The sequence below is a fragment of the Nicotiana tomentosiformis genome, chromosome 3 (assembly GCF_000390325.3).
Source record: "Nicotiana tomentosiformis chromosome 3, ASM39032v3, whole genome shotgun sequence".
NCBI classification, from domain to species: Eukaryota; Viridiplantae; Streptophyta; class Magnoliopsida; order Solanales; family Solanaceae; genus Nicotiana; species Nicotiana tomentosiformis.
In genome coordinates, this window is record NC_090814.1 from 11,815,723 (window position 1) to 11,840,249 (window position 24,527).

The following is a 24,527-nucleotide window of genomic DNA, read 5'->3' on the forward strand; positions in this document are numbered from 1 at the left end:
GCTGCAAAATATTCCGTATTAAATGTTACCGGGCGCAAAGCATTTAATACTCCTTTTATGATCATTATTCCTTCCGGTGACAAGCGGAATAACTATGTTCGGTGACAATCTCCATCTTATGTTCCACGTGTCCTTCCTTTAAGCGGTCATGTGTCATGTCGTATTTTTCCCTATACAATTTGGAACATGGAATTTCCATTGAGCTGGAGAAAGTTGAGAGATATTATTACCCGGAAAAGCGGACTTATAAATATGTTTCCTGAATATCATTGTGAAGAGGTGAAGTCTAATATAAATCAACAAATGCACCGGCTAACCAGTTAAAAATCCCATAAATACAACTATCAGGGATATAAAGACACAACAGCTTAAATAGAAAGCATAAGGTAGATTTTCATTCTATTTCAAATGCAATTACCTCTGATTAGATTTCACAATGCCAATTGAAGTCGGGATAGACAATCTGAGGCAAACGTCAGTAGTATTTCACAAAGTCATACCTGACCAAATTATTGTTCTTGACCTCAAAAAAGATAAATGATGACATGATCAACCATATATCAAACCAAGAAATATCCAAAAAGATTTGAGTTCATGTTCCTTAACTATCACCAGCTTGATTTACTGGTAATCTCTGTATGTGTCAGGAGCAATACATCAGCCTTCGAACTGTAAAGTACGTATCAAACATATGGCACCAGAAATTAGGTTGGAAACTGGGTAAAGGCTCAGAAAATGAAACATCTAGTGATTAAAAGTTGTACAAAGATGTGTCTGCTCCTCTCTTTTCCTTCGGCTTCCTGCATTCCCAAATTTATGTCATTCTCAAAGGTGGGTGTCCTTCAGTTGCACGGCAGCTTGTTTCAATAATCTGATTTTTTTCCTTATAATCATGTGGAATTCCGGATTTCATATTTCAACTAAATCCATGATTGACCTGGGAGTTTCATAACTTTCCTTTCCTTCATCAAGACCCTTATTTTCGATGCTTCATCCCAATTGTCATTGTCTGAACAAGTATTTGACAACAGAATGTAAGGACTGTCTTCACGTGGCTGAAGTTGTAGCAATTTCTCAGAAGCACGCCTTGCCATCTTTACGTTTTTGTGAACCAAGCAAGAAGATAAGAGTACCTTCCAAATTTGGGTCATGTTAGAGATTCTATTCTTATGAATGAAATCATGAGCCTCCTCTAAACAGCCTGCTCGGCCAAAAAGATCAACCATACAAGTGAAATGTTCGACACAAGGGTTGATGCCATAAACTTGTTTCATCAACCTAAAATACTTGCACCCGTCTTTCACCAAACCTGCATGACTACATGCAGTTAAGACGCTAACGAAACTTACTTCATTTGGTGCAATCCTCTGATTCAACATAAGCTCAAAAAGCTGAACAGCCTCTGCTCCTTTTCCATGTATAGCATAACTGTTTATCATAGTCGTCCACACCACGATATTCCGAGATTGGGTTTGCTCAAAAGACAACCAAGCAGCATTTAACTTTCCGCATTTGGCATACATGTCAATAATTGCTGAAATCAAAAATATGTCCCATATGTGTCCAAGTTTTTGGACATAGCCGTGAATCTGCTGCCCAAGTTCCAAAAGCTCACTATTTGCACAAGCACTAAGAATGCTTGACAGTGTAAACACATCAACTTCCAATTGATCACGCACCATGGAGCAAAAAACTTCTAAAGCATCTTTCAGCATGCCATTGTGAATATAACCTGATATAATTGTACTCCACGGAACAGAATGTGAATATTGTACTTCCACAGCACCTTGGTGTAATTCTTGGAAAATCCTAGAAGCCTTCTCCATTTGCCCGCATTTGCAATACATATCAATTAGCGAGGCCCTCACAAGCGCATCTTCATATATCAACAACCTCCTCACTTTACCATGGAGTTGCCTCCCTAATTCGAGATTTCTAAGCGAAGACATCAATGCGAATGATATAGAAAACGTAACTTTGTTAAACGAAGGCCCACATGAGGTCATTTGACATAGGAGCTCAAGGGCATCATATTCAAACCCACGTCGCATAAGCCCATCAATGATTGTATTCCAACTCGAAACATCCTTTTCAGGCATCTTTTTAAAAAGTTTTATACTCTTCTCCATATCTCCTATACTCAAGTATCCCGCTAGCATTATATTCCAAGATACCGCGTTTTTATCACCCATCAATTCAAACAACCGTTTTGCATAATCCAAAGCCGCACATTTGACATAAAGATCAAGTACAGCATTCTCCAAAGCAACATCCAAATACACTGCAGCAGCAAGCATCCACCCATGTATAGACTTGCCCAATCTAAGCCCGTTACTAACACTAGAACAACACTTCAAGACACTAGATAAAGTGAACTCATTGGGAATAACATTGCCCTCTTTCTGCATCTTAACAAACAACCATAATGCATTTCTGTAACACCCATATTGAGCAAAACCCGAAATGAGTATCGTCCACGTTCGAACATCCCTTTGAGGAATTTCATCAAACAGTTTCTGTGCGGAGGCTAAATGGTAACTTTTTGTGTAGAGATACAATATATAGTTACTGCTAGAGGAGTTTTGGGCCGAGCCATCTTTTATTTTATTGGCATGAATGACTTCAACGTTGATTTGGGATAATGGAACTGAAGGTGAGGAAGAATAATGGGCATAATATTGAAGATGACGAAGTTTTATGAGAATTGGGTTTGCATTGTTACTTAAACATTTTAAAAGTGAGTCAGTGTTAAGGAATGTAAAGTCTACATATTTCTTCCATATCATTGCAATTGTAAAAATTTCCAAGGTTTCGTTTGTGATGATTTTTTAGTCATAAATTCTTTGAAAAATGTATTGTCAAACTAATACGAATATTTGATAAAAGTAATTATGAACTAATATTATGATAACTTTGAGGTTGTCGGTTGAGAGTTGAGAAACAAATTATGCATGAAATTGCAAGGATTATTTCTTGTTGGATGTATATTTGAAAATTACGCAGTACTGTATATAGTGTATAGTTAAACATATAACATACTCCATATAGTGTATAGTTAAAACATATAAGTCTACTTTCTAAATAAAGTTAGTTACTATTACGAAGATTAGTTATGTCATTTAATTTTTTGAGTCCATGTATCATTAATACGCCTATTTCTTATTCCAAATGTTATTCTGCTATCGCAAGACTTTATATGAAGATTAATCTCCTTAACAAAGCAACGAAATGGCCCCTAAGGAGAAGAAAACAGGTAATTAAACTGAATTCTCCCGTTTTGACATTTGGGACTACTTCCATGTCCAGTGTATTACTCGCCTGTCTCAATTTATATGACACTCTTTTTTTTTAAAAGTCACTTTCAACAATAATAGCATCTTTCTATATTTAGTAATCGATGAGTAAAAAAATAACAGAATACATATTTTAATCCTTGACCTTGAAAGTTGAGGCCAAATCCCTCTACGCTCGGTGTTTGACCACTTTGTTCCCAACAAGTGTATGTCACACATCATTAATATCGTGACACGTGTCATTAACTCTAAAAATAAATTACATTTAAAAATCTCCATCTTTTTGAAAAAGAAAAACAAAATAGAAAAGCTTCATCATCTTCTTAATTTACCCAAGACACCATTTTAGCCAAAATCCATCTTTCAAAATGGCTCTAAACAGCAAAACCCCCAAAGTTTCTTACTCAAATAATTTAAAAGACAAAAACCTACAATCCAGCGTGGCTATCATCTTTGGTACGAATTAAAAACTAGATTTTGTGAACCTGATTAATCAACAATGGGCAATATTTATTTGTAGGTGCTTTCTTTCTCTAAACTTTTCAAATCAGTTTTCTCTAAAATAAAATTATTTTAATTTGGAGTTGGAAAATTCCAATTTCAATCACTTGCACATCATTTGAAGTCTCTTCATTTAACTCCTTAGTCCCTTTACTTTTGAAGCTGTGATTTTGAACTTTTTTTCATTGACAGTGCTTGAAAATTAGAATATTGGGGATTGTGATGAAGAATTGAAATGGGTTTCATTGAATTAGTGGCAAAGCAGTGACTTTTTTCCTTTGTGGTTTATGGGTTTTATTTTTGAATCGGCGAAAATAAAAAAAAATATGGTGTAGCACACATTGAGGTAGGTGATGTTGCGCGACGACAATGGAAGATGGCGGCGGAGCAGCGATGAAGGGATGGTGAAGATGGAGGCCAAAAAACTTTCTAAAAAAATAAATTTAGGATTAATTAAAAATTTTGATGAAAAAGAAGATACATAAAACATAAGAAAATGAAAAAAACTGAACACATGGCGTTATAGTTGCATACACAAAAAAGTTAATACTCACTCTCTTCTATTGGTTGTAAATCCAGCAATGCCATGTGAGCAAAAGTGGTGTGTTTTTACATCCTTTTGAAAGGTTGCGTATATAAAAGGTTATCCGTACTGAAGGAGTGTGTCATAGGGATTTGACCTTAGGGTGAGGGAGTAAACTATGTATTTTGCCTAAAACTATTTTATAAAAGATCATATAAGTATAATATTAAAATATTGTGTCTAAGTTATATAATCAAAGTTTATATTCCTCAAAACGATAAATGTTGATTATATGTACCTAACTCAATAAAAGAAGAAACTGCGCCATAGAAGTTCTCAATCATCAGTCAATAAAAATTTATTCCAATTTTATATTTCATCACTCCTTATCATTCTTCCTTCTCAATTTCATCATATAACCCTTAAAGATTAAGAGATTTACGATTTTAACTTTAAAATTCTAATTTAATAAGCCCACAAAACAATAAATTAAGTTGATGAATGCATTAACCAACCAGGAAACTAAATCTTAGTGTCCATGGAGAACAAATTAAAAATTAGAATATCAATCGATATTAAGTATAAGATTCCTACTTATTCTCTTATTCTTTTTTCCCTTTAAACCTACAACTAGAGTTAGAACCCGCGCGATGCGTGGATAATTTAACAGAATATTAATCTTATAATATTATGATCTAATATATCATATTATTTTAAAAAATATTAATTATTATTTTATTATCTATCGTAGTGTCCAGAAATATAAAAATCTATACAAAATCAAATAATACACATTATATAGTAATCAAATAAATTTATCAATAATATTTTTGAGTATTATTTATTTACTTAATTTTATGAAATAAATTTAAAGCGTGGATAGAATCACATTATATCTATTATATGTCATAAATTTACTAATAATTGTAATAATTATTATTTTTATATTATTTTCAAAAATAAAGTAAAATGAATTCTTCTTCCCGTTTGTATTTAATATGAAAGTTTAATTTTTTAAATTAACATAAAACATAATAAGTTTAATTATATCTATACTCTATAGTTTGAGCATTCATATCATAATTTTAAGAACTTTCTAATCTCGAATTCAAATAGTCTTTCCCTTTCATTTCTAATAGCAAATTCTTGATAATTTTCTTTAATTTTGCTATTTTTTATCTAATATATACTCTTATTACGTTTTATGTGGCTCATTAACTTGTAACTTTATTTAATATCATTATGAACTATTATTCTTTAATATAATATAGATAAATATATAATTTTATTAATCATAAAATAAATATTATGTTATGAAAATATTGCTCAAAAATTTTAAATTATTTAAATTTTTTAATAATATTTTCTAATTTAAATTTCTAAACTTATGATTTATAAATATTCTCATATTATCTCTAATTTATTTTTATTATTCAATATTTTTAGTTTTTGATTTTATCTATTAGACTTGAGTTACGTGGACTTATCCATATTATGACCTTTCTTATCATAATATAAAAACACTTTTTCATCCCAAATTTAAAAAAGTTTTACCCTTTTTTCTATGATAAAAAATTTGAATTTTTATTTTTTTTTCTCTATTTATTCTTTAATTTTGTTATTATTTTATTCAATACCTAATATATTACATTGTCATCTGACTTTTCATTAGCTTGTTTGAATTTAATATTTATTTCTACCATACTCATTCTAATATAATATAGATAAAAATTAAAAAGTATTTCAGTAGTAACTTTGACTTTATTGTTCATATTCCAAAATATGAGTTTGCCTTTTTCTATGATTAAAAATCTGAATTTTTATTTTTTTTCTCTATTTATTCTTTAGTTTTGCTATTATATTATTCGATACCTAATATTATTACATTGTCATGTGGCTTTTCATTAGCATGTTTGAGTTTAATATTTAAATAATTATAATATAATATAGATAAAACTTAAAAAGTATTTCAGCAGTAACTTTGACTTTATTGTTCATATTCCAAAATATGCTTTTTCTTATCATATTTCAAAAAACAATCTCGTCTCAAATTCAAAAAATTCTTATCATTCTATCTTCTAAAATATTTTAGTTATTATTTTATTATTTATTTAGTGTACAGAAATATAATAAATCTATACAAAATCAAATAATATACATCATATAATAATCAAATAAATTTATCAATAATATTTTTGAGTATTATTTATTTACTTAATTTTATGAAATCAATTTAAAGCGTGGATAGAATCACATTATATCTATTATATGTCATAAATATGCTAATAGTTATAATAATAATTATTTTTATATTATTTTCAAAAATAAAGTAAATTGAATTCTTCTTCCCGTTTGTATTTAATATGAAAGTTTAATTTTTTTAAATAAAATTACTACATAATAAGTTAAATTATATCTATACTCTATAGTTTGAGCACCTCATCATAATTTTAAGAACTTTCTAATCTCAAATTCAAATAATCTTTTCCCGTTCATTTCTAATAGTAAATTTTTTATATTTTTCTTTAATTTTGCTATTTGTTTTATCTAATATGTAGTCTTATTATGTTTTATGTGGCTCATTAACTTGTAACTTTATTTAATATCGTTATCAACTACTATTCTTTAATATTATATAGATAAATATATAATTTTTAATCATAAAATAAATATTTATTTTGTTTTGAAAAATATTGCTCGAAAATTTTAAATTATTTAAATTTGTTAATAATATTTTAAGTGTTGTATATTTACTTTATTTTCTAAACTTATGATTTATAAATATCCTCACGTTATCTCTAATTTATTTTTATTATTCAATATTTTTAGTTTTTGATTTTATCTATTAGACTTGAGTTACGTGGACTTATCCATATTATGACCTTTCTTATCATAATATAAAAAAAAAACTTTTTCATCCCAAATTTAAATAACTTTTACCCTTTTTTCTATGATAAAAAATCTAAATTTTATTTTTTTTCTCTATTTATTCTTTAGTTTTGCTATTATATTATTCAATACCTTATATTATTACATTTTCATGTGGCTTTTCATTAGTTTGTTTGAATTTAATATTTATTTCTACCATACTCATTCTAATATAATATAGATAAAAATTAAAAAGTATTTCAGTAGTAACTTTGACTTTATTGTTCATATTCCAAAATATCATTTTTCTTATCATATTTCAAAAAACAATCTCATCTCAAATTCAAAAAATTCTTATCATTCTATTTTTTAAATTGGACCACATTTTCAAAATATTATGTTATACTTTCAAACTTAAACTAACTGCACTCAATTCAAATATTAATCATAGAAAAATATTTCTTAATTGTTTGAACACATTATATCTAAATGTTGTAGTAATATTTATGTATAAAATATTCATTTGTCCGATTTATCAATATTAATATGACTTTATTATTTTTGTTATTAAAATATTTTTTAATGATTATTTAATTTTTTTCTTACATTATAAATAATTTGAATACTTTATTTAAGATGTTATTTTGTTGCTTAAATTTTTTTTATTTTTTAAAGTCAATAAAATTTTAATATCTTAAGTATATTATAGTTTTATTTTATATTCTAACTTACTCCAAATTATAAATAGTCATAGGTTATCTAAATTTACGTCTTTCTATATTTTTATTTTTTTCTATTATAATTTTTTAATTAATTTTTACCTCCATATTTCTAGCTAATATAGAAGAAAATCTATGAGTGGATCAATTTATAGATATAAATATACATATAAATATAAATATAGATATATAGATTAGATTTGTCAAAGATCTATTTAGATTATGTATAAGATTCATTCAACTACTTCCATTAATTATGTTTCCATTTATAATTTTTAATTATTAATGTTATCCTAAATTGCCAAGTGGTTTCATTATAGCTTGCCACTTGGTTTAACCACAATGCATACTACCCAACTTTTAATATAATATAGATTTTGACTTATCCTTTATAAGGATTTTAACTAATTCTTTTTTCCTTTTGAAACCCAACGATAATCACTCTTTGTTAGGGATAAAGTAAGTGAAGGAGTTTCCCACTTATTCTGTTCTTCTTTTTCCCTCTTTTTCACATGGATTTTTTTGTTTTTTGTAAAGTTAACATTTATTTGTATTTACAATTTTAAAATATATTTATGAAGGGTAAAAAAACAAACGACTTGGGAGTGAGGAGAGTAGCATAAAAAATTATTTTCCAAAAAAATATTTTCTACTCTCTAACCAAACACTAGAAAATATTTTACGGAAAAAGATTTTCACTCACCAACCAAACAAGTTTTCCATGAAAACATTTTCCTTCATACCAAACACACCCCAAATGTCTACTTTTCAGAGGACAATCCTAACACAATAAGATTATTGAGATGATGAGATAACTCCTTATGTATCGCTGCTATCTCGCTCCACACCTCTCTAAAAGATGGGCAAAAAATTACAGCCACTGTTGTAGCAATTTTTTCCAGATTCATGTGAATATTCAGTATGTTTACATTTACACAAAAATAAGGTGAAATACATGTTGAAATAATTCGTTTTTCCTCTTAAGCCCACAATTCGGGCAAACCAATCCCTAATGAATTAGCTTAAACTATGAAGTGGGAATTATAGAGGCGGATAGAAATATGATGACAAGGAAAACCCAAGGAAAAGAAGGCCCCCAACTGTTGCTACTGTCCGCTGTGAGATCCTGGATGCAAGCATACTTCCACCCACCACTGCCACTGAAGTACATATAGTGTGTCCTATTATAGCCCCAACAGCAACTCCAATTGCGTTTTTGTGTGTAGCTAGCTGCAAAATGAAATGCATATAATCGGTGAAACACCGTCCTCGAACTTTAAGCAGTTTATTGAGCCTTTTCACAGTATTATCGCACAACGTACTCACCAAAGGAGATATCCACATAAAGCTTAGCATGATTGAGACAAAAAAAATAATGTTAATACTGATCTGGATATTAGTTACAGGTATACCTCCGTACGAGCTGTAACGTTCTCTTCTATTAAGATCAAGACTAAAGGAAACATGAAAATTGATTCACTCTTCTTTCCTTTTTCTTTTTTATAAGAGAACTATGGGATATAGTGTAGGGATTGTTAGATTTCAAGAACCTCTACTTTTAGAGAATCCTTAATTTGCCTTAAAAGACAAATTATCTGATTGGAACAGAATGAGTCTGAGAATAACCAACCAAAACCAGTTCGGATTGAGGCATAGTTGATTTATCCAATAATAGACCAACTCACTAATGCATAGACACCAGAAGCAGCACCAAGTCACAGAAGAGATAATAGTTCAACCATCGCAGAAAGGTTGACATAAATGTTTCACACAACAAATGAAGAATAATTACATAGCATGAGAAGATCATACAAACGTGAGTCTTTTAATATGAAATTTCAGAAACTACTAGCATAACACAGACACAGAAAACCTCCACAATTTATATGTGCCAATCACTATCTAGCATTTCAAAATCATTGAAAAATCAGAAAATAACTTCTTAGTTGTTTAAAAAAGATTATTAAGCACTTCTTCTATTAGTTATCAGCATTTTGTGTACAATAAACTTACTGGCATTACTAATAACTATCATAGCCGAGTGTGTGTATGCTATATGGGTGGAGAAAAATCAAAGATTTTTTTAGAAGAAGAGCAGGAGCTGGGACAGTATTGCAAGAGAGACTGCTTATCTGTGTAATGTTAGAGTGTCACCCAGAGTTAGGACATTGCTGCACACCTTAATGTTTTAGATATAGATCCTTTGTTATTAGGCTGTGTTAGTTTCTTCGCTCTTTTGTTTAGGCTGGTCAGCTTCGTTTATTTTTTAGATAACTAGCTGAGCTATGTCTAGCTATGGTTATGTATTGCTTTCACTTGGAGATTATAAAAAAATTAGTTACCAAAAAAAAAATACCATAGCACATGGAAAATGTGTTTTAGTACTTACAAATAGAATAAAAACGAAGAGGTTTTCTCTACATTATTGAATGAGGAATTGCTCGCCTACTTGGGAATGGGACAGAAACTAATGTAAATGCATTAAATACGATTGTCATTTCAGAACTAGTAAAACCTCATGTGGTTGTTCAGTTGTAAAATGCTGTACTTGCAATATAATGCATCAAATTTTAGAGAAAAAGCCTGAGAAATCTGGTAGATATAACCTATATTACATTGAAAAACTACCTTACCCAATTGACAATTGAGCACAATCAGGTGCCAGTTAAGTGGGTATCCATTCAACCGATGCCAGACCAGGTTCACTATGTACAAGTTTTTGAATTTGAAAAGTTATTAACAAAACAGAGTGCCTAATTCTTTTCCTCAGGCCATCAATCAAATACCCAAGAAACACAAACACACAAATGCAAAAAAAAAGAGGTGGAAGAAACACTTGAAAATCAAGACATAAGGAAGCACATGTCAACCAACATAGCATCTGGTTTTTATGGGCCACAACAAAGAATAGGAATTGAAAATATCTTACAGCAATTGTTGCTATCTGGCTACGGTCTCCCCACTCTGCCAGAAAGGTCAAGATAAAGGACTGCACAGACAACATAAACAAGGGTAGGCAAAAATTAGCTATTTTGCAGATATCATAAATTTGAGATTTTAATTAACTTAAGGTGTCATAACCGCATAATGCATTATTTGATATAACTCAAGGAGCAGAAAAATCAAAATGGGGAGGAACATTCTGGTCATTTAAGTGGTACGAGAGGAAGCAAAGTAGAAGTGGAGAAGAGATATATATCTTTGGAGAAGGAGCAGAGAAGATATATTAGCTGTTCCACTCTCCATCTTTTGGATGTAAGAGACTGTAGTGACCCCAAAGTACCAATGATTAAGTCTTCCCCAACTGTTTTTATGCACTTCTCATCCTTGGAATGGGTATCTAGAGTATGACTTGGTAAAGTTAGAACGGGAATGAGGGGAAATTGTGGGAAGTTTTAGGTGGAAGGGGGAGGAGGTTACAGGAAACGCTGAGTGTTTTTGAGAACTCTCCTCTTACCACTATTAAATCCGTCCAGATAAAACTTCTATGATTTCCTTATCCTTTTTTAGCATTTCTTTTTACTTCCACATGCTCCAACCAGACGACGGGGTGAGAAAACAAGAAATCTGACAAATTTGATTTTCTTAATTTTTCCCACCACTTAAAGAACACAGCCTTGAGGAAGCTCCTTTCTTCATGACTCTTTACAGCAACCGATAATGTCGTCCGTTTTATTTCACTTATCATTCAAGTTATAGAACGAAAAAACAATATCATTCACCTGGAGAATGACATCCCATCTATACCTGACTTCCTTCTTGCATGAGGGTTTCACCCAATGGATCAAATACAAATATAACAGGACAATCCTTTAAAAGCATCCAATACCAATAGCTCAAGTGTACAGACATACCTCCAAATATATAGGCGTACAAAATCTGGAAAAGAAACGTCTGACTGCTGCTTTCCCCTGTCCAGCTTCAAGTTTTTCTTCAACCTGACATTTTGAGAAGTAAATTGCATATGGTTATTTTGAGGACTGAATTTTTTTTTTTTTGGGCCCAAAACAAGGTGATGGAACGACCCTGCCCTCTCCTATGAGTTAGAGGCTCGGTCTCGGACTAAGCCTCCTCTTGTTTTTTAAGGGATCCAGGGTTCGGAACCCGTAATCGCAAGGCAGGATCTTACCCGGACATGTTTGACAAGTGAAATTCTAAAAAATAAAACAAAGATTTGACTAGCCTTTGAATAGCGAAAATGAAACTTCACTGAGAAATCTCCACATAGTGCAATTAGAATCTTAACTGAAACTCAAGTTGAATCTTGTGCACGTGTAAAGATTACTACAATTTTCTTCCAAATCTTGATAAGGTACACATACCTCCTCTATTTCCTTTTTCTGGGAAGCTTTTGAATCTGATGACCTCCACGCAATGTAGAGAAGCCGAAGCCCAAAAAAGGCATAAAGAACTGCAATAAAATAACAGTAAAAACTTCCTAATTATCTCACAGAACAAAATGCTAGTAAAGGTAAAATAAAGTATAGAATGGAGAGTATCAGCCTCATCTTAAAAGAGATTGTGGAAATAAGAAAGAGGATAGAGTCACAAACAAAAAGAAAAAAAGGGATAAGAAGACGAAATGGCATCACAAGAAGGAATAACGAACAATAGGGTAGTATAGCATTCCAGGTAGAAAGTATTTACTTTATGGTACATAGAAACAAGGACTAGTTCTACACTAGTTTAATCAGCACAAAGGACAAACATTTCAAGGTCTTTGTCTTATGAGTCAAAACAGATCTTACTGACGTCTAGACAACCAAGATTGAGGAACCTGAAGGGAAAAAAGGGTCTAGTATTGTTTTTTTTTTTAACAGCAATAGAAGTTAAGAACGATGAAAGAACATTACAAATTTGATTAGACATCTTTGCAGCTGACAAGAATCAACATTTTAGCTATGGGAATTATAGCACTACAGAAGCAAGTTATAAAATGTAAAATGAACAACCTGTAGCTGCACTGTTTGTATGCTTCCTTGATATCAAATTTGGCACAATCCTACCAAGTCCAGTAGACAGTATCTACTTACATGAAGAGAAAACATAAAGTTAGAACTACCTCCAACAATATGACTTCCTAGTAGATGAATAAGAAGAGTTCAATACCGTATAAAACATTCACATAAATGAACAGAACACTGTCAATATAGATGCCACGACTGAACATAGAAAAGGAAACAGAGAGAAAATGCTGCTTCTAAGAGCTAATACAGTAAAGAAGGAGATTCAATCACTTACTGTCATAACAAACAAGGCACTGAGTGCACCAGACAAAACAATTGACTTCGGGTGACGCATTGCCATCAGAGCTGCTATTATGAATGTCTCATCACCAATCTAGCAGCATAATCATCCATAAATATTTATTAATAAATAAAGCAATATCTCGAGAAAGGTACGGTCAAAATGAATATTTCATTGCCAAACTACACTTGGATTGAGAAACAAACACAGATATTGAATATAACCAACCATCTAGTTTTCTCGGTTAAGCATGTTTTCTTGAGTAACCGTATCATTGTCATTTACTCTTTCTCATACAAACGACAGCATTACATGGTGAAGGTACAGCAGCATTTAGTCTAAAAGTTCTTTCATGGTGGAAAGAGCTCCCCAGAATAAGCCGCAAAGAGATCGAAGTATCAACAAAAAAAAAATACACACATTGAACAAGTTTAATAAAAGAAAATAAAAGTTGAACCACTAACCTCACTGACAAGGATCATGGAAAAACTAGCAAAAAAGGCATCAAAGATCCCAAGGCCAGAATCCAAGTCCAAAGGAACATCAACAAAATCAGGATCATTTTCACCCCTTATAACACCAGTCTTAAGTTTTTCAACAATAATCTGCCCAGCAAAGAAAATGTAAAAACTCATTAAAATTAACAAACATATTGTGGTATCTCTAGAATATAGGTATCACTAGAATAGTACTACCAACATCTTAACAAATTTTTCGCATAGAAGATATCTACAGGGAAAGGAGAAGCACTAAATTATGGAACCATTTCCACCACCGTTCTGAGATTTTCTTGTTCGGCTTGGAGACCATAAATACCTCCCCTTCAAAGACCTTGTTTTCAAATATAATCACCATGAATGAATAAAGCAGAATAAACAACAACTTCATAACTTCAAACATTTTAGCTTTGGTTAAGGCCTTAACGGTGTTGATAATGCCAGTGGACAATAGATCCGAATTCCCAGAAAAGCAAGATATCAGCACTACTGCACTATACGTATGTAATTTCATATTATTCCATGGCTGCTCATGTAGTGCGTTTAAACGTCAATCTGAGTACCTGGGTAAATCGCAGTGCATGTGACTACCATGCAGCAAGATTTGTTCAAAAATCCTTCTTTTGTATATCGGGTATGACTTTATATTTATTAAGCATTTACTTCTTTATCCTATTTAAAAGAATCAAGATTTTACTTACAGAGAGGGCGGGAGACAGAGAGAGTAGTATATTCAACACCACCAAACCAAATAGTGTTCCTTAAAAGCTAGATTTAGAGGAAAAGACCCAAACAAAGTACCAGACTTCTTAAAGCACTCTTCATATAATCCTCCAACATGCTTATCAAGCTCTACGGAGAAAAACTCTTTTTTTTTCTCTCACTAAAGCTGCATCCGGAAACAGCCTCTCTAGCTGCTTCAAGTAGGGGTAAGGCTGCGTACACCCTACCATCCCGTGGGAATACACTGGGTATGTTGTTGTTCACTAAAGCTGCAGCAGATGAGTTCATGATGATTATTGTAGCTGGGGTTCGAGCTCGGAATCTCCAGCTTGTTACTTCTATGACTCAACCATTTAACAATTCCCGTGCATATGATGAACTTATAACAAATTTAGCGAAGTTAACAACGTGATCCAGCCAAGGAAGTAGATTTCAACAAATAAATGAAGTAGCATATAAAAATCTAATAATGTACACACATTATGCAAATATTCCCAATCTCAGCAGCTAAAGAATAGTAGACTCACTTTACTACGCCTTCCCAGATCTTTGAACCGTCCACCTGACTCCACTCTTTCATTTTCCTCCCCAGCTTCCTAAATTGATATAATATAAGCAAACATTTAAAATAAAAACGTATACATACAAAGTGAACACAGTTTAGGCAATACCTGAGCAGAGACCAAGGGGGAAGTGATGAGAAGTAAAAGGACTAGGAATGAAAAATTAGGACGAAGAATCCATATATTTCTTGGGTTTGATTGCAAACCCATGATTGTTTTCTTTTGCCGGTGATTTATTTTTAAGGCCAATTCTCGAGTTTTTACAGTGGAACAAAGGAGAAAAGGATTTTCAGGGATCGAGAAAAGGGAATTGGGATTTACACAGAAGTGTTTGTAGTCGGACAAGAGGGAGTAGTTAGAGGAGATCTTGCGGATACGCGTTGTGAGCAATGGGATTTGGTAGCAACATCTCCCCAAATGCAGACCTCCCTCCCCAAAATGTGGTCCTATTTACTCATTATTATGCATATTCTAATTTACAATATACGGGGTAAATGTCTAGTGAGTCCTTCAATTTTTATGATATAATATTTATTTATATTATATAAAACTGACACGGTATAATATACTGGTAATATTAAAAGTATATTTAGCATTTTTGACCGAGTGATATAGAATAAAACTAACATATTATAAAATATAAAAAAAGAATCTGGCGGTTCATGATTTTAATGGATGCTTTTAAATTTTTAAATGATTAGGTTGAAAGAAAAATATCAAATATGGTCTAAAGACAGAGAGTAACTTTCCGCAAAATTGAGTGACATTTCAATTACAAAACAAAATAAAATGACCTAATCAATTTTCATTAGTTTAGTAATAGGTCATGTATTCTTTGTCCATGCCGTAGTACCTTGTGTACATTATTAACTTGTAATTGACTTAGATTTAGAATGTAAGGAAAATTAAGAACAAAATTAGAGAAGCTCTATATAAGAGATAATTTGAGCAGGGGAATAACTAGAATTACACAATATCTTTTATGTATTATGGCAAATGAAGGCATCCAAAGCACTTGTTTTTCAGTTGGTAATAACATTAAATTTAATTACCAAAAAAATACTTTTCAACTATAAACGCAAAGAAAAATAGTTTCATTTAGATTAACATCGCATAAGAACGATTTAAGGAAAATCACTCTTGAATTTCATCATCAACTTTCTGTAACTCGAATAAGAGATAAAAACAAATTCATCTTGTTTTTATCTACATATATGTGCATTTTTTTGTGCCGATATACATACTCAAAAATCATTTCTCTTTAATATTTCTCTACATCAAATAAGAGAAAGATACTATTTTCTTCCAAAAATAATAACATGTATATTCTTTTTAATTTTGTGTGTAACATAAACAAGAAAAAACAAATTCCGAGTTTAATTTTCTTATCAAGTCTAATACCTAGTGATACAAATAAGTATATACCACATAATAAATGTAGGTGTGATTCCCACTTATTTCCTTCATCTTTGTTAATCCCTCAACGTAGTTAAAGATTGAATATTATTTTCCTGATTCTTCTAAGAATATATACTAAGAAAATAGTCATTTCGTTACATACTTTCATTCTAAGCCAAAAGGAGAAAATAGTTATTCTTGTTAGATATTCTTAGAATAGTTATTCTTGTTTGGCTATAAATAATATTTGAGTATTTGAAGATATTCTTTCAAATATTGTATTTATAAATATTGAATTTTAATATTTGAGATATGAAGAAATATTGAAAATCTATTTAAAAAATATTTTAAATGAAATAATATTTTTTACTCACAAATTTCCACTCATTTTCTAAGTAAAATTTATCTAGTAAAATATTTTCATATTTTATGATAGCATGAGAAAGCGGCACGTGGAGCCGAAGACAAAACACAGTCGGGCCCGGAGGCAATGATCCCGCTTGCCGTCGGAAGGAATGATGTTCATAAAGGCAAAATAAATATCTGTCAGCGGTAGCATTCAATGAAGAATATTCTATAGCATTAAGTGCATAGTCCATTACAGAGAAAATGGCATTCACTGCCTACCGTTACACAATCTGCAATGGCCTTCATAATTGTCAATTAAGAGGGGCTTGATCCTAGGACCTTGTTCCCTAGGTGTAACTATATAGTGAGCTCTGCCATCATTGTAAATGACACGAATTTTCTAACAACCACATGCAATATTCTATCAAAAGCTCAATTTTACTTTACTTACTTGCTTATTTATATTGCTCTTACTGCCTCCAAAAACCTTGCGCCCGGGACTAAGATATATGTCATTTTATCTCAATTTAAAGGCTAAGTCTTACATTTTTGTCTAATTCATCTATTGTTTTAGGATCAAATCGATTTACTTATCTATAAACCACGTATAAATTCAATTGTACCGTTTTACGAGTAAATAGTTTGGCTCCCATTGTGGGGCCTAGACAGTTGTGTAATTGAATTGATCTCTTCATCTAGTACTAATTTGTTTGATTCTTTGTTATTAGCAAAAATTATTAAAAATGGCATATAACAGCGGCAACATCACACACCACGTTGAGGCCCAAGGAAATCAGCCTCTGCACGAAGATTCCATCAGTGATATCCGCAACGAGGGGAACGAGGCCACGCCGATTCACGGCGGGCAATATCCACGACATATTCGAGAGGCAACCTCTGACGATGCTGAAGACGAGCATGTCGTTAAAACAATAAGGATCTTGAGGGAACAACAAAGGGTCATTATGGGCTATCTCTCGCGGCAGGATTAGGTCATGACGGAATTAAAACAAGCATTGTCGGGTGCTTCCAACAATGCGAATGGACAAGGTGCAGTTCCTCCCGATGCTCCCACAAATCAAACAATGCAGAGGGTCGATAACAACACCCCGAGAGGCAAAGTCGGCTTTGACAGGGGAGGGGGAACGGTGGCGGACCCGGTAACAACAATGAGAATGATCCATTTAAAACCAAACGTATGCGGTTTATGAGAGAAATAAACGCCCGAATGGATCAAATTTCGGGCACACCACCAGTGCTGAAAGGGCCGGACTCAAAGAAGTACACATAATTGCCTTTCAAACCAAGTGCGGCACTAGAATTGATCCTGAAGTAGTTTAAAATGCCAGACGTGCTGAAGTATGATGGGACTTCAGATCCTCAGGAACACATCACCACATATACAACGACGGTGAAGGGAAACGATTTAGCTCCCCACGAGATTGAATCAGTCTTATTGAAGAAATTCGGAGAGACCCTCATAAAGGGGGCCCTGACATGGTATTTACTCTTGCCCAAGCATTCCATAGATTCCTTCGAGATGCTCGTGGATTATTTTATTAAGGCTCATTCCGGGGCTAGGAAGGTACATGCCCGGAAGGTCAACATATTCAGGATTGCACAAAGAGAGTCTGAATTGCTGTATGATTTCTTGATCAGATTCCAGAAGGAAAAAATATTGTTACTTGCCTTACCGGATGAATGGGCAGCCGAAGCATTCACTAAAGGCCTGAACCCGAGGAGTTCTGATGCTTCCCGAAAATTGAAGGAAAGTCTGCTCGAATTCCAGGCAACAACATGGGCAGATGTTCACAACCAGTACGAATCAAAGATAATAATTGAGGATGATCAACTTGGTTTTCCGACATCAACCAAGGGTCGAGACCGGGAAGGAATAAAGAGAAGTCAAGCTTTGACTTTGAGTTAGGTCGATGGTCTTCAAAGGGTCGTTTTCTGCCCTATGAACGGGCCGAAGGATGCGACAGAGTTTTCCGGTCGACAAATAGATTCACCACCAATAGGAGAACTGATCGCGGCCGAAATAATAGGTCGTTGTAGGATAAGGATACATCAGGTTCTCGAAATTCCTCTTATCCCAGGCTTCTGAGTATAACTATAACGTCAGCATAGTACAGCTGGTGTCAGCTATGAGGAACATCAAAGAGGCATAGTTCCCAAAGCCAATGAGATCTTATCCCAGCCAAAGGGATCCTAATTTGTGGTGCGAATATCATGGGACCAACGGTCACCGGATAGGGGATTGTCGACATCTGCGCGAGAAGGTGGCAACATTACTGAAAAACGATCATCTTAGAGATTTTTTAAGCGACCGGGCTAAAACCAACTATGACCGCAATCGTGATAACGCAGGGCCTTCAAAAGTAGGAGAAGATCCCCCACGTTTGACAATCAATATTATTTTTTAGAGGGAACGAGATTAATGGTGTGACATTTTCAGCGGCAAAAAAGGGAAAGGTGTCGGTAACACACAGCAAGAGACGGAAGTCGCCGAGGACGACATTACTTTCACAGAGGAAAACATGAATGGACTGCTGCTACCACTTAACGACGCCCTAGTTATCTCTCTAAATGTCTTAGATTTTAAAATTAAACGTGTTCTGGTGGACCCAGGAAGTTTAGCCAATATTATCCAGTGGAAAGTGTTAGAGCAAGCTAAGCTCACCGGAAGTATCATTTCGGCCATGAAACTTCTCGTCGAGTTCAATCTGGCAAGTGTGAGAACCCGGGGAGAGATCCTGCTACCCACGAATGCTGAGGGGGTGATGAAGACGACCTTTTTCGAGTTAGTGGGCGGCAATATGGGTTACAATATTATCCTAGGGAGACCATGGTTTCACGAGATGAAGGTTGTGCCATCAGCATATCATCAGTTGCTGAAATTCCCAACTCCCGAGGAAATTAAACAAATAAAAGGTAACCACTTGGCGGCAAGGGAGATGAATGCAATATCAGTCTCTAGTAGCAAAGGGAAGGAGCATGTGGCATAGCAATTACAGGAACTGGCACCTGCTCCCGAGCCGAGCGAAGTCAACCAGGGGGAAGAGTCGTCGGAATCCTATCAGGTGCTAAGGTATTTCCAGGTACCAGAAGAGACGGACGTAACAAAGTCCACGACAAAAGAATTTGAACAAGTTGCGTTATTCAAAAAATTATTGGAGAGGAAGTTCCACTTGGGGACAAGACTACACCCGAGCTCAGGTTTGGATTTATTGAATTTCTTAAATTTAATGTCAATTGCTTTGCATGGTCGCGTGCGGATATGACATGTATCTCGCTAGAAGTGGTCATGCACAAGCTAAGCATGGATCCCAGCATCCCTCCGAGGTTAGAAACAAATTTGTCAAAGAAGAGGTAACTCGCTTGCTTGATATCGGTTCAATCCGAGAGGTAAAGTATCATGACTGCTAGCTAACGTAGTAGTAGTTCCAAAGAAGAAGAATAAATTTTGCATGTGCGTAGACTATAAGGATTTAAATAAGGCGTGCCTAAAAGACTCGATCCCATTACCAAACACTGATCAAATGATTGATGCAGCGGACGAGAACGAGTTAATAAGTTTCCTCAATGCTTACTCCGGGTACAACCATATCAAGATGAACCCGTAGGATTAGGAAAAAACTCGTTCATAACAAACTTTGGCACATATTGCTATAATATGATGCCCTTCGGGCTAAAGAACGCCAGACCACGTATCAGCGACTCATGAACAAAATGTTCGAGAAACAAATAGGGAAAACCATGGAAGTTTACATAGATGATATGCTGGTTAAGTCTTTGAACGCATGTGATCATCTTAAATATTTGCAAGAAACTTTTGACATCTTAAGGAAGCATAAAATGAAGCTTAACCCCGAGAAGTGTGCGTTTGGGGTCAGCTCCGGTAAGTTCCTGGGATTTCTGGTGTCACAAAGGAGGATCAAATTTAACCCCAAAAAAATTAAAGCTATCGAAGATATCCCGGATCAGTTGTCAAGCGTGATGGAGGTTCAAAGGATGGCAGGGAGACTGGCCGCTTTGAGCAGATTCATTTTCATAGAAATGCCATCATTTCTTCTCGCTGCTCAAAAAGAACAACTTCGAATAGACCTCAGAGTGTCAACAAACTTTGAGGGATTTGAAAAGGTATTTGTCAAGTCCTCCGTTACTATCAAAACCGGAGGAAGGCAAACAACTATTGATATACTTAGCGGTCTCGGAGGTAGCGGTAAGTGTCGTTTTAGTCCGTGAGGATGAAGGTACGTAATCTCCTATTTATTACGTTAGTAAAATTTTAACGGGAGCGGAAACTCGCTATCCACATTTAAAAAAATTGGCCTTAGCTCTAGTAGTCGCCGCTCGAAAGCTTAGGCCTATTTCCAGTATCATCTGATAACCGTGGTGACCACCTTTCCCCTGCGGAATATTCTTCATAAACCTGAACTTTCGGGTAGACTGGCCAAGTGGGTCATCAAAATGAGTGAATTCAATATTGAATATGACCCTAGGACTACGATTAAATCACAAGTCTTGGCTGACTTTGTAGCCGATTTCAGTCCGGGACTGTTACCTTTGGCTACCAAAGAAGCAGTGATGGTGTTAGAATCGACATCGTGAGTTTGGACCCTATTTACAGATGGAGCTTCCAACATAAAGGGGTCCGGGCTCGGCATATACTGACCATGCCTTCGGGAGAAATCATAAGGTAGGCCATAAGAACCGTTCCTCTGACTAACAATAAGGCAGTGTATGAAGCTTTGATTACAGGACTCGAACTGGCCCGAGGGCTGGACTCTGAGGTCATAGAAATCAAATGTGACTCCCAATTGGTGGTAAATCAGGTCTATGGGATTTTCAAAGCCAAACAGGAATGCATGCAATAATACGTAATGAAGGTCCAAGCTTTGCTTGCTAGGTTTTGGGAATGGTCAATTACGCATATCCCGAGGGAAGAGAATGTAGAAGAAGATGCACTAGCTAACCTTAGAACGTCCACATGGATGAAGGGATCAGACTCCGGTATGGTAGTACAAATTATGCATTCGGTATTGGACGCAGGTAGCTATTACGAGGTAAACGCAACTAATTTGGTCTAGGACTGGAGAAATGAGATTATTGACTATTTTGACACGAGAAATTGCCTAAAGATCCTAAGGCATCTCGGGCACTGCGCACAAAACCAGCTCGATACAACTCTAAGGGGGTTCAATTGTACATAAAACCTTTGCAAGGCCCGTTGGCCCAATGTTTGGGAGCCTCTGAAGCTAGTTATGTTATGCGAGAAGTCCACGAAGGGATTTGTGGAAATCACTCAGGCACAGATTCCTTAGTATTAAAATTAATTAGGGCAGGATACTATTGGCCCCGATGGAACAAGACGCCAAAGTTTATGTTAAAAAATATGATAAATATCAACATTACGCACCATTGGTACACCAACTGACAGAGCCATTGCACTCAGATTGTCACTATGGATGTTCATGAAGAGGGAATGGATATCGTCGGAGCAATGCCGCCGGCCCCCGGTAAGGTAAGATTTCTTTTGATTTTAACTGACTATTTTTCTAAATGGGTTAAAGCAGGTCCTTATCAGAAGATCGGCGAACTTGAAGTGGTAGATTTCTTGTGAGAGAGAATAAATTTGCAGATTCGGGATACTAAAAGAGATAGCCTGCGACAATGGGCTGCAATTTATAGGCACAAAGGTCACAAAGCTCCTTGAGGACTTGAAAATCAAGAGGATCATATCATCACCCTATCATCCGAGCGCAAACGGCCAAGTAGAATCACTGAACAAGGTGATTATACAAAATCTCAAAAAGAGATTGGAAGCAACTAAAGGTAAATGGCCCGAAGAACTGCCAGGTGTACTATGGGTGTACCGAACAACGGCCAAATCGAGCATGGGGAGACTCTTTTCTCTCTTGTGTACGGGGCAGAAGACCTGATCCCGGTGGAAGTAGGAGAACCTACCCTGAGGTATTTCTGGGCAAACGAAAAAACAAACAATGAAGCAATGTTAGTCAATTTGGAGTTGCTCGATGAACGCATGGACTTGGCATATATAAGGATGGCAGCCCAAAAGCAGAAAAATAGAGAGATATTACAATAGAAGAGCCAACGTTTGTTATTTCAAAGTAGGAGACTTGGTTTTAAGGAAAGTAACTTAGAACACATGGGAGCTCAATGCGGGGAAGCTAGGTACAACATAGGAAGGCCCCTATCAGGTTTCGGCTGTAACCAGGAAAGGGTCATACGAGTTAGAAAATCAAGATAGAGAAAAGTTGCTAAGTAACTGGAATGTGGCACACCTCAAGATATACTATTGCTGATAAACATCGCATGTACTGAAAGTATGTGCTTGATGAGCTTAAAAATACTTATTATTCATGCCCACTTTGCGTCTTTATTTTGGCTGATTCGATAGAGATTTAGTAATTTGGGTCTAATTTGTTGTATTTAAGTGCATGTGATACAAAGGGGATCAATGGATGAATAGTGCACTTAGTGTGAGAAAAAAGAGTTGAGTGGGAGGAAATCCCAGGTGCGCGACCCCCAGCGCGCACTTGAGAGCGCAAGTGACGCAGTGTTCTGCCAGAGGTGCGCGGTCACAACTCTAGGTGCGCGGTGCGCACGTCTACCTTCAGGAATTTTACCCAGGCCTATTTTTGCAAATTTGGAGGCGGCCCTTGTTGACCTATATGAAGCCTATCTCGTCTCAAAATAAGTATCTCGGATTATGAGATCAACTTTTGGATAGAAGAAGGCAAGGAAACAATGGAGACTCGAAATACTTCATCCAATTCATTCAATAAGGAAGTTTGTTTGATTTTGGAAATTGTAATGTCTTCTTGTTCTTCTAATACTCTTATGATAAAGAACTACTCCACCATAAAGTAATCTTGCTTAGGTTTATTGAGAGATATTGTGATTTGACTATTGTTGGGGTTTACTTTCTGTTAGTTGCCTGAATTCGTTGAAAGAGTTATTAATTGAATGGCAAGGCCAATTGTGGTTTTACTTTAATCGAAAGAGAAGTGTTGCTGCAATTCGCATTGTGTTATCTTGTTTGGGTTGATTTACGCTTCTCATAGGCAATCAAAAGAGCTTGGAGAGTTATCAATTGACCCAATTTGGAAGAATAATCTAGATACATTCTCCATAAGATCATTCATTCAATGTATTTTTGCATATGTTCATAGAACCTGTCATTAGGTTAGTTAACAGAACTCTCATTCATTCGGAAGAAGAATTTGATTCCTTAAGATAGCCTAATCATCTGTTGAAATCAAAAGAGTCAATAGAAGTTAAGAGTGAACTTAGCATGAAGTTACCCAGAATAATAGTTGATCACATATCTTATTATAGACCTTACTTCTCACCTTGATATTCAATCGTTGCTACTTTGTCACTAAATTTCCATTATTTTCTCACAGTCGATAATATTAATTTTTATTATTAGTCGGTAATAACTTAATCAAAGGTTTATTTTCCTGAATAGTGTTAAGTTGAGGATTTATTAGAATATTATTTAAACCAATCCTTGTGAAGACGATTTAATACTATACTATCTTTGACTAGCGAGCCTAAGTTTTATACACCGGTTTTGCGCTCGTCAAATTTTGGCGTCGTTGCTGGGGATTGGCGATTAATATTGTTTGAAATAATTTTCGGTGCTAATTCAGGAACTATTTTATTTTATTTTCCTTTTTTACGCTCTTATTATCTGAGTGCAGGCAACAAGTTAAGTTCAATGGTGTATGACTTGATCCTCTTCCAAGGAATTGGTACCATACAATCCAGATTTAGACAAGCACGTGCGGCATTTGAAAATGGAGAAAGAATCGAGC

At 34.6% G+C, this 24,527-nt stretch overlaps 1 protein-coding gene across 1 annotated transcript; it reads right to left on the reverse strand.

The window, feature by feature from the left end:
- Window positions 1–803: 803 nt before the first annotated feature.
- Window positions 804–15,368, reverse strand: LOC104117226 (putative pentatricopeptide repeat-containing protein At3g23330). The gene is made up of 11 exons (XM_009628246.4): window positions 15,043–15,368; window positions 14,899–14,967; window positions 13,616–13,756; window positions 13,146–13,244; window positions 12,857–12,929; window positions 12,227–12,315; window positions 11,759–11,842; window positions 10,834–10,893; window positions 8,951–9,134; window positions 4,234–4,280; window positions 804–2,627 (listed from the first exon to the last, which is right to left on the reverse strand). The coding sequence occupies exons 1-11, from the start codon at window positions 15,142–15,144 to the stop codon at window positions 921–923; spliced, it is 2,655 nt and encodes an 884-aa protein (XP_009626541.1). The 5' UTR covers window positions 15,145–15,368; the 3' UTR covers window positions 804–920.
- Between the last annotated feature and the right edge of the window lie 9,159 nt (window positions 15,369–24,527).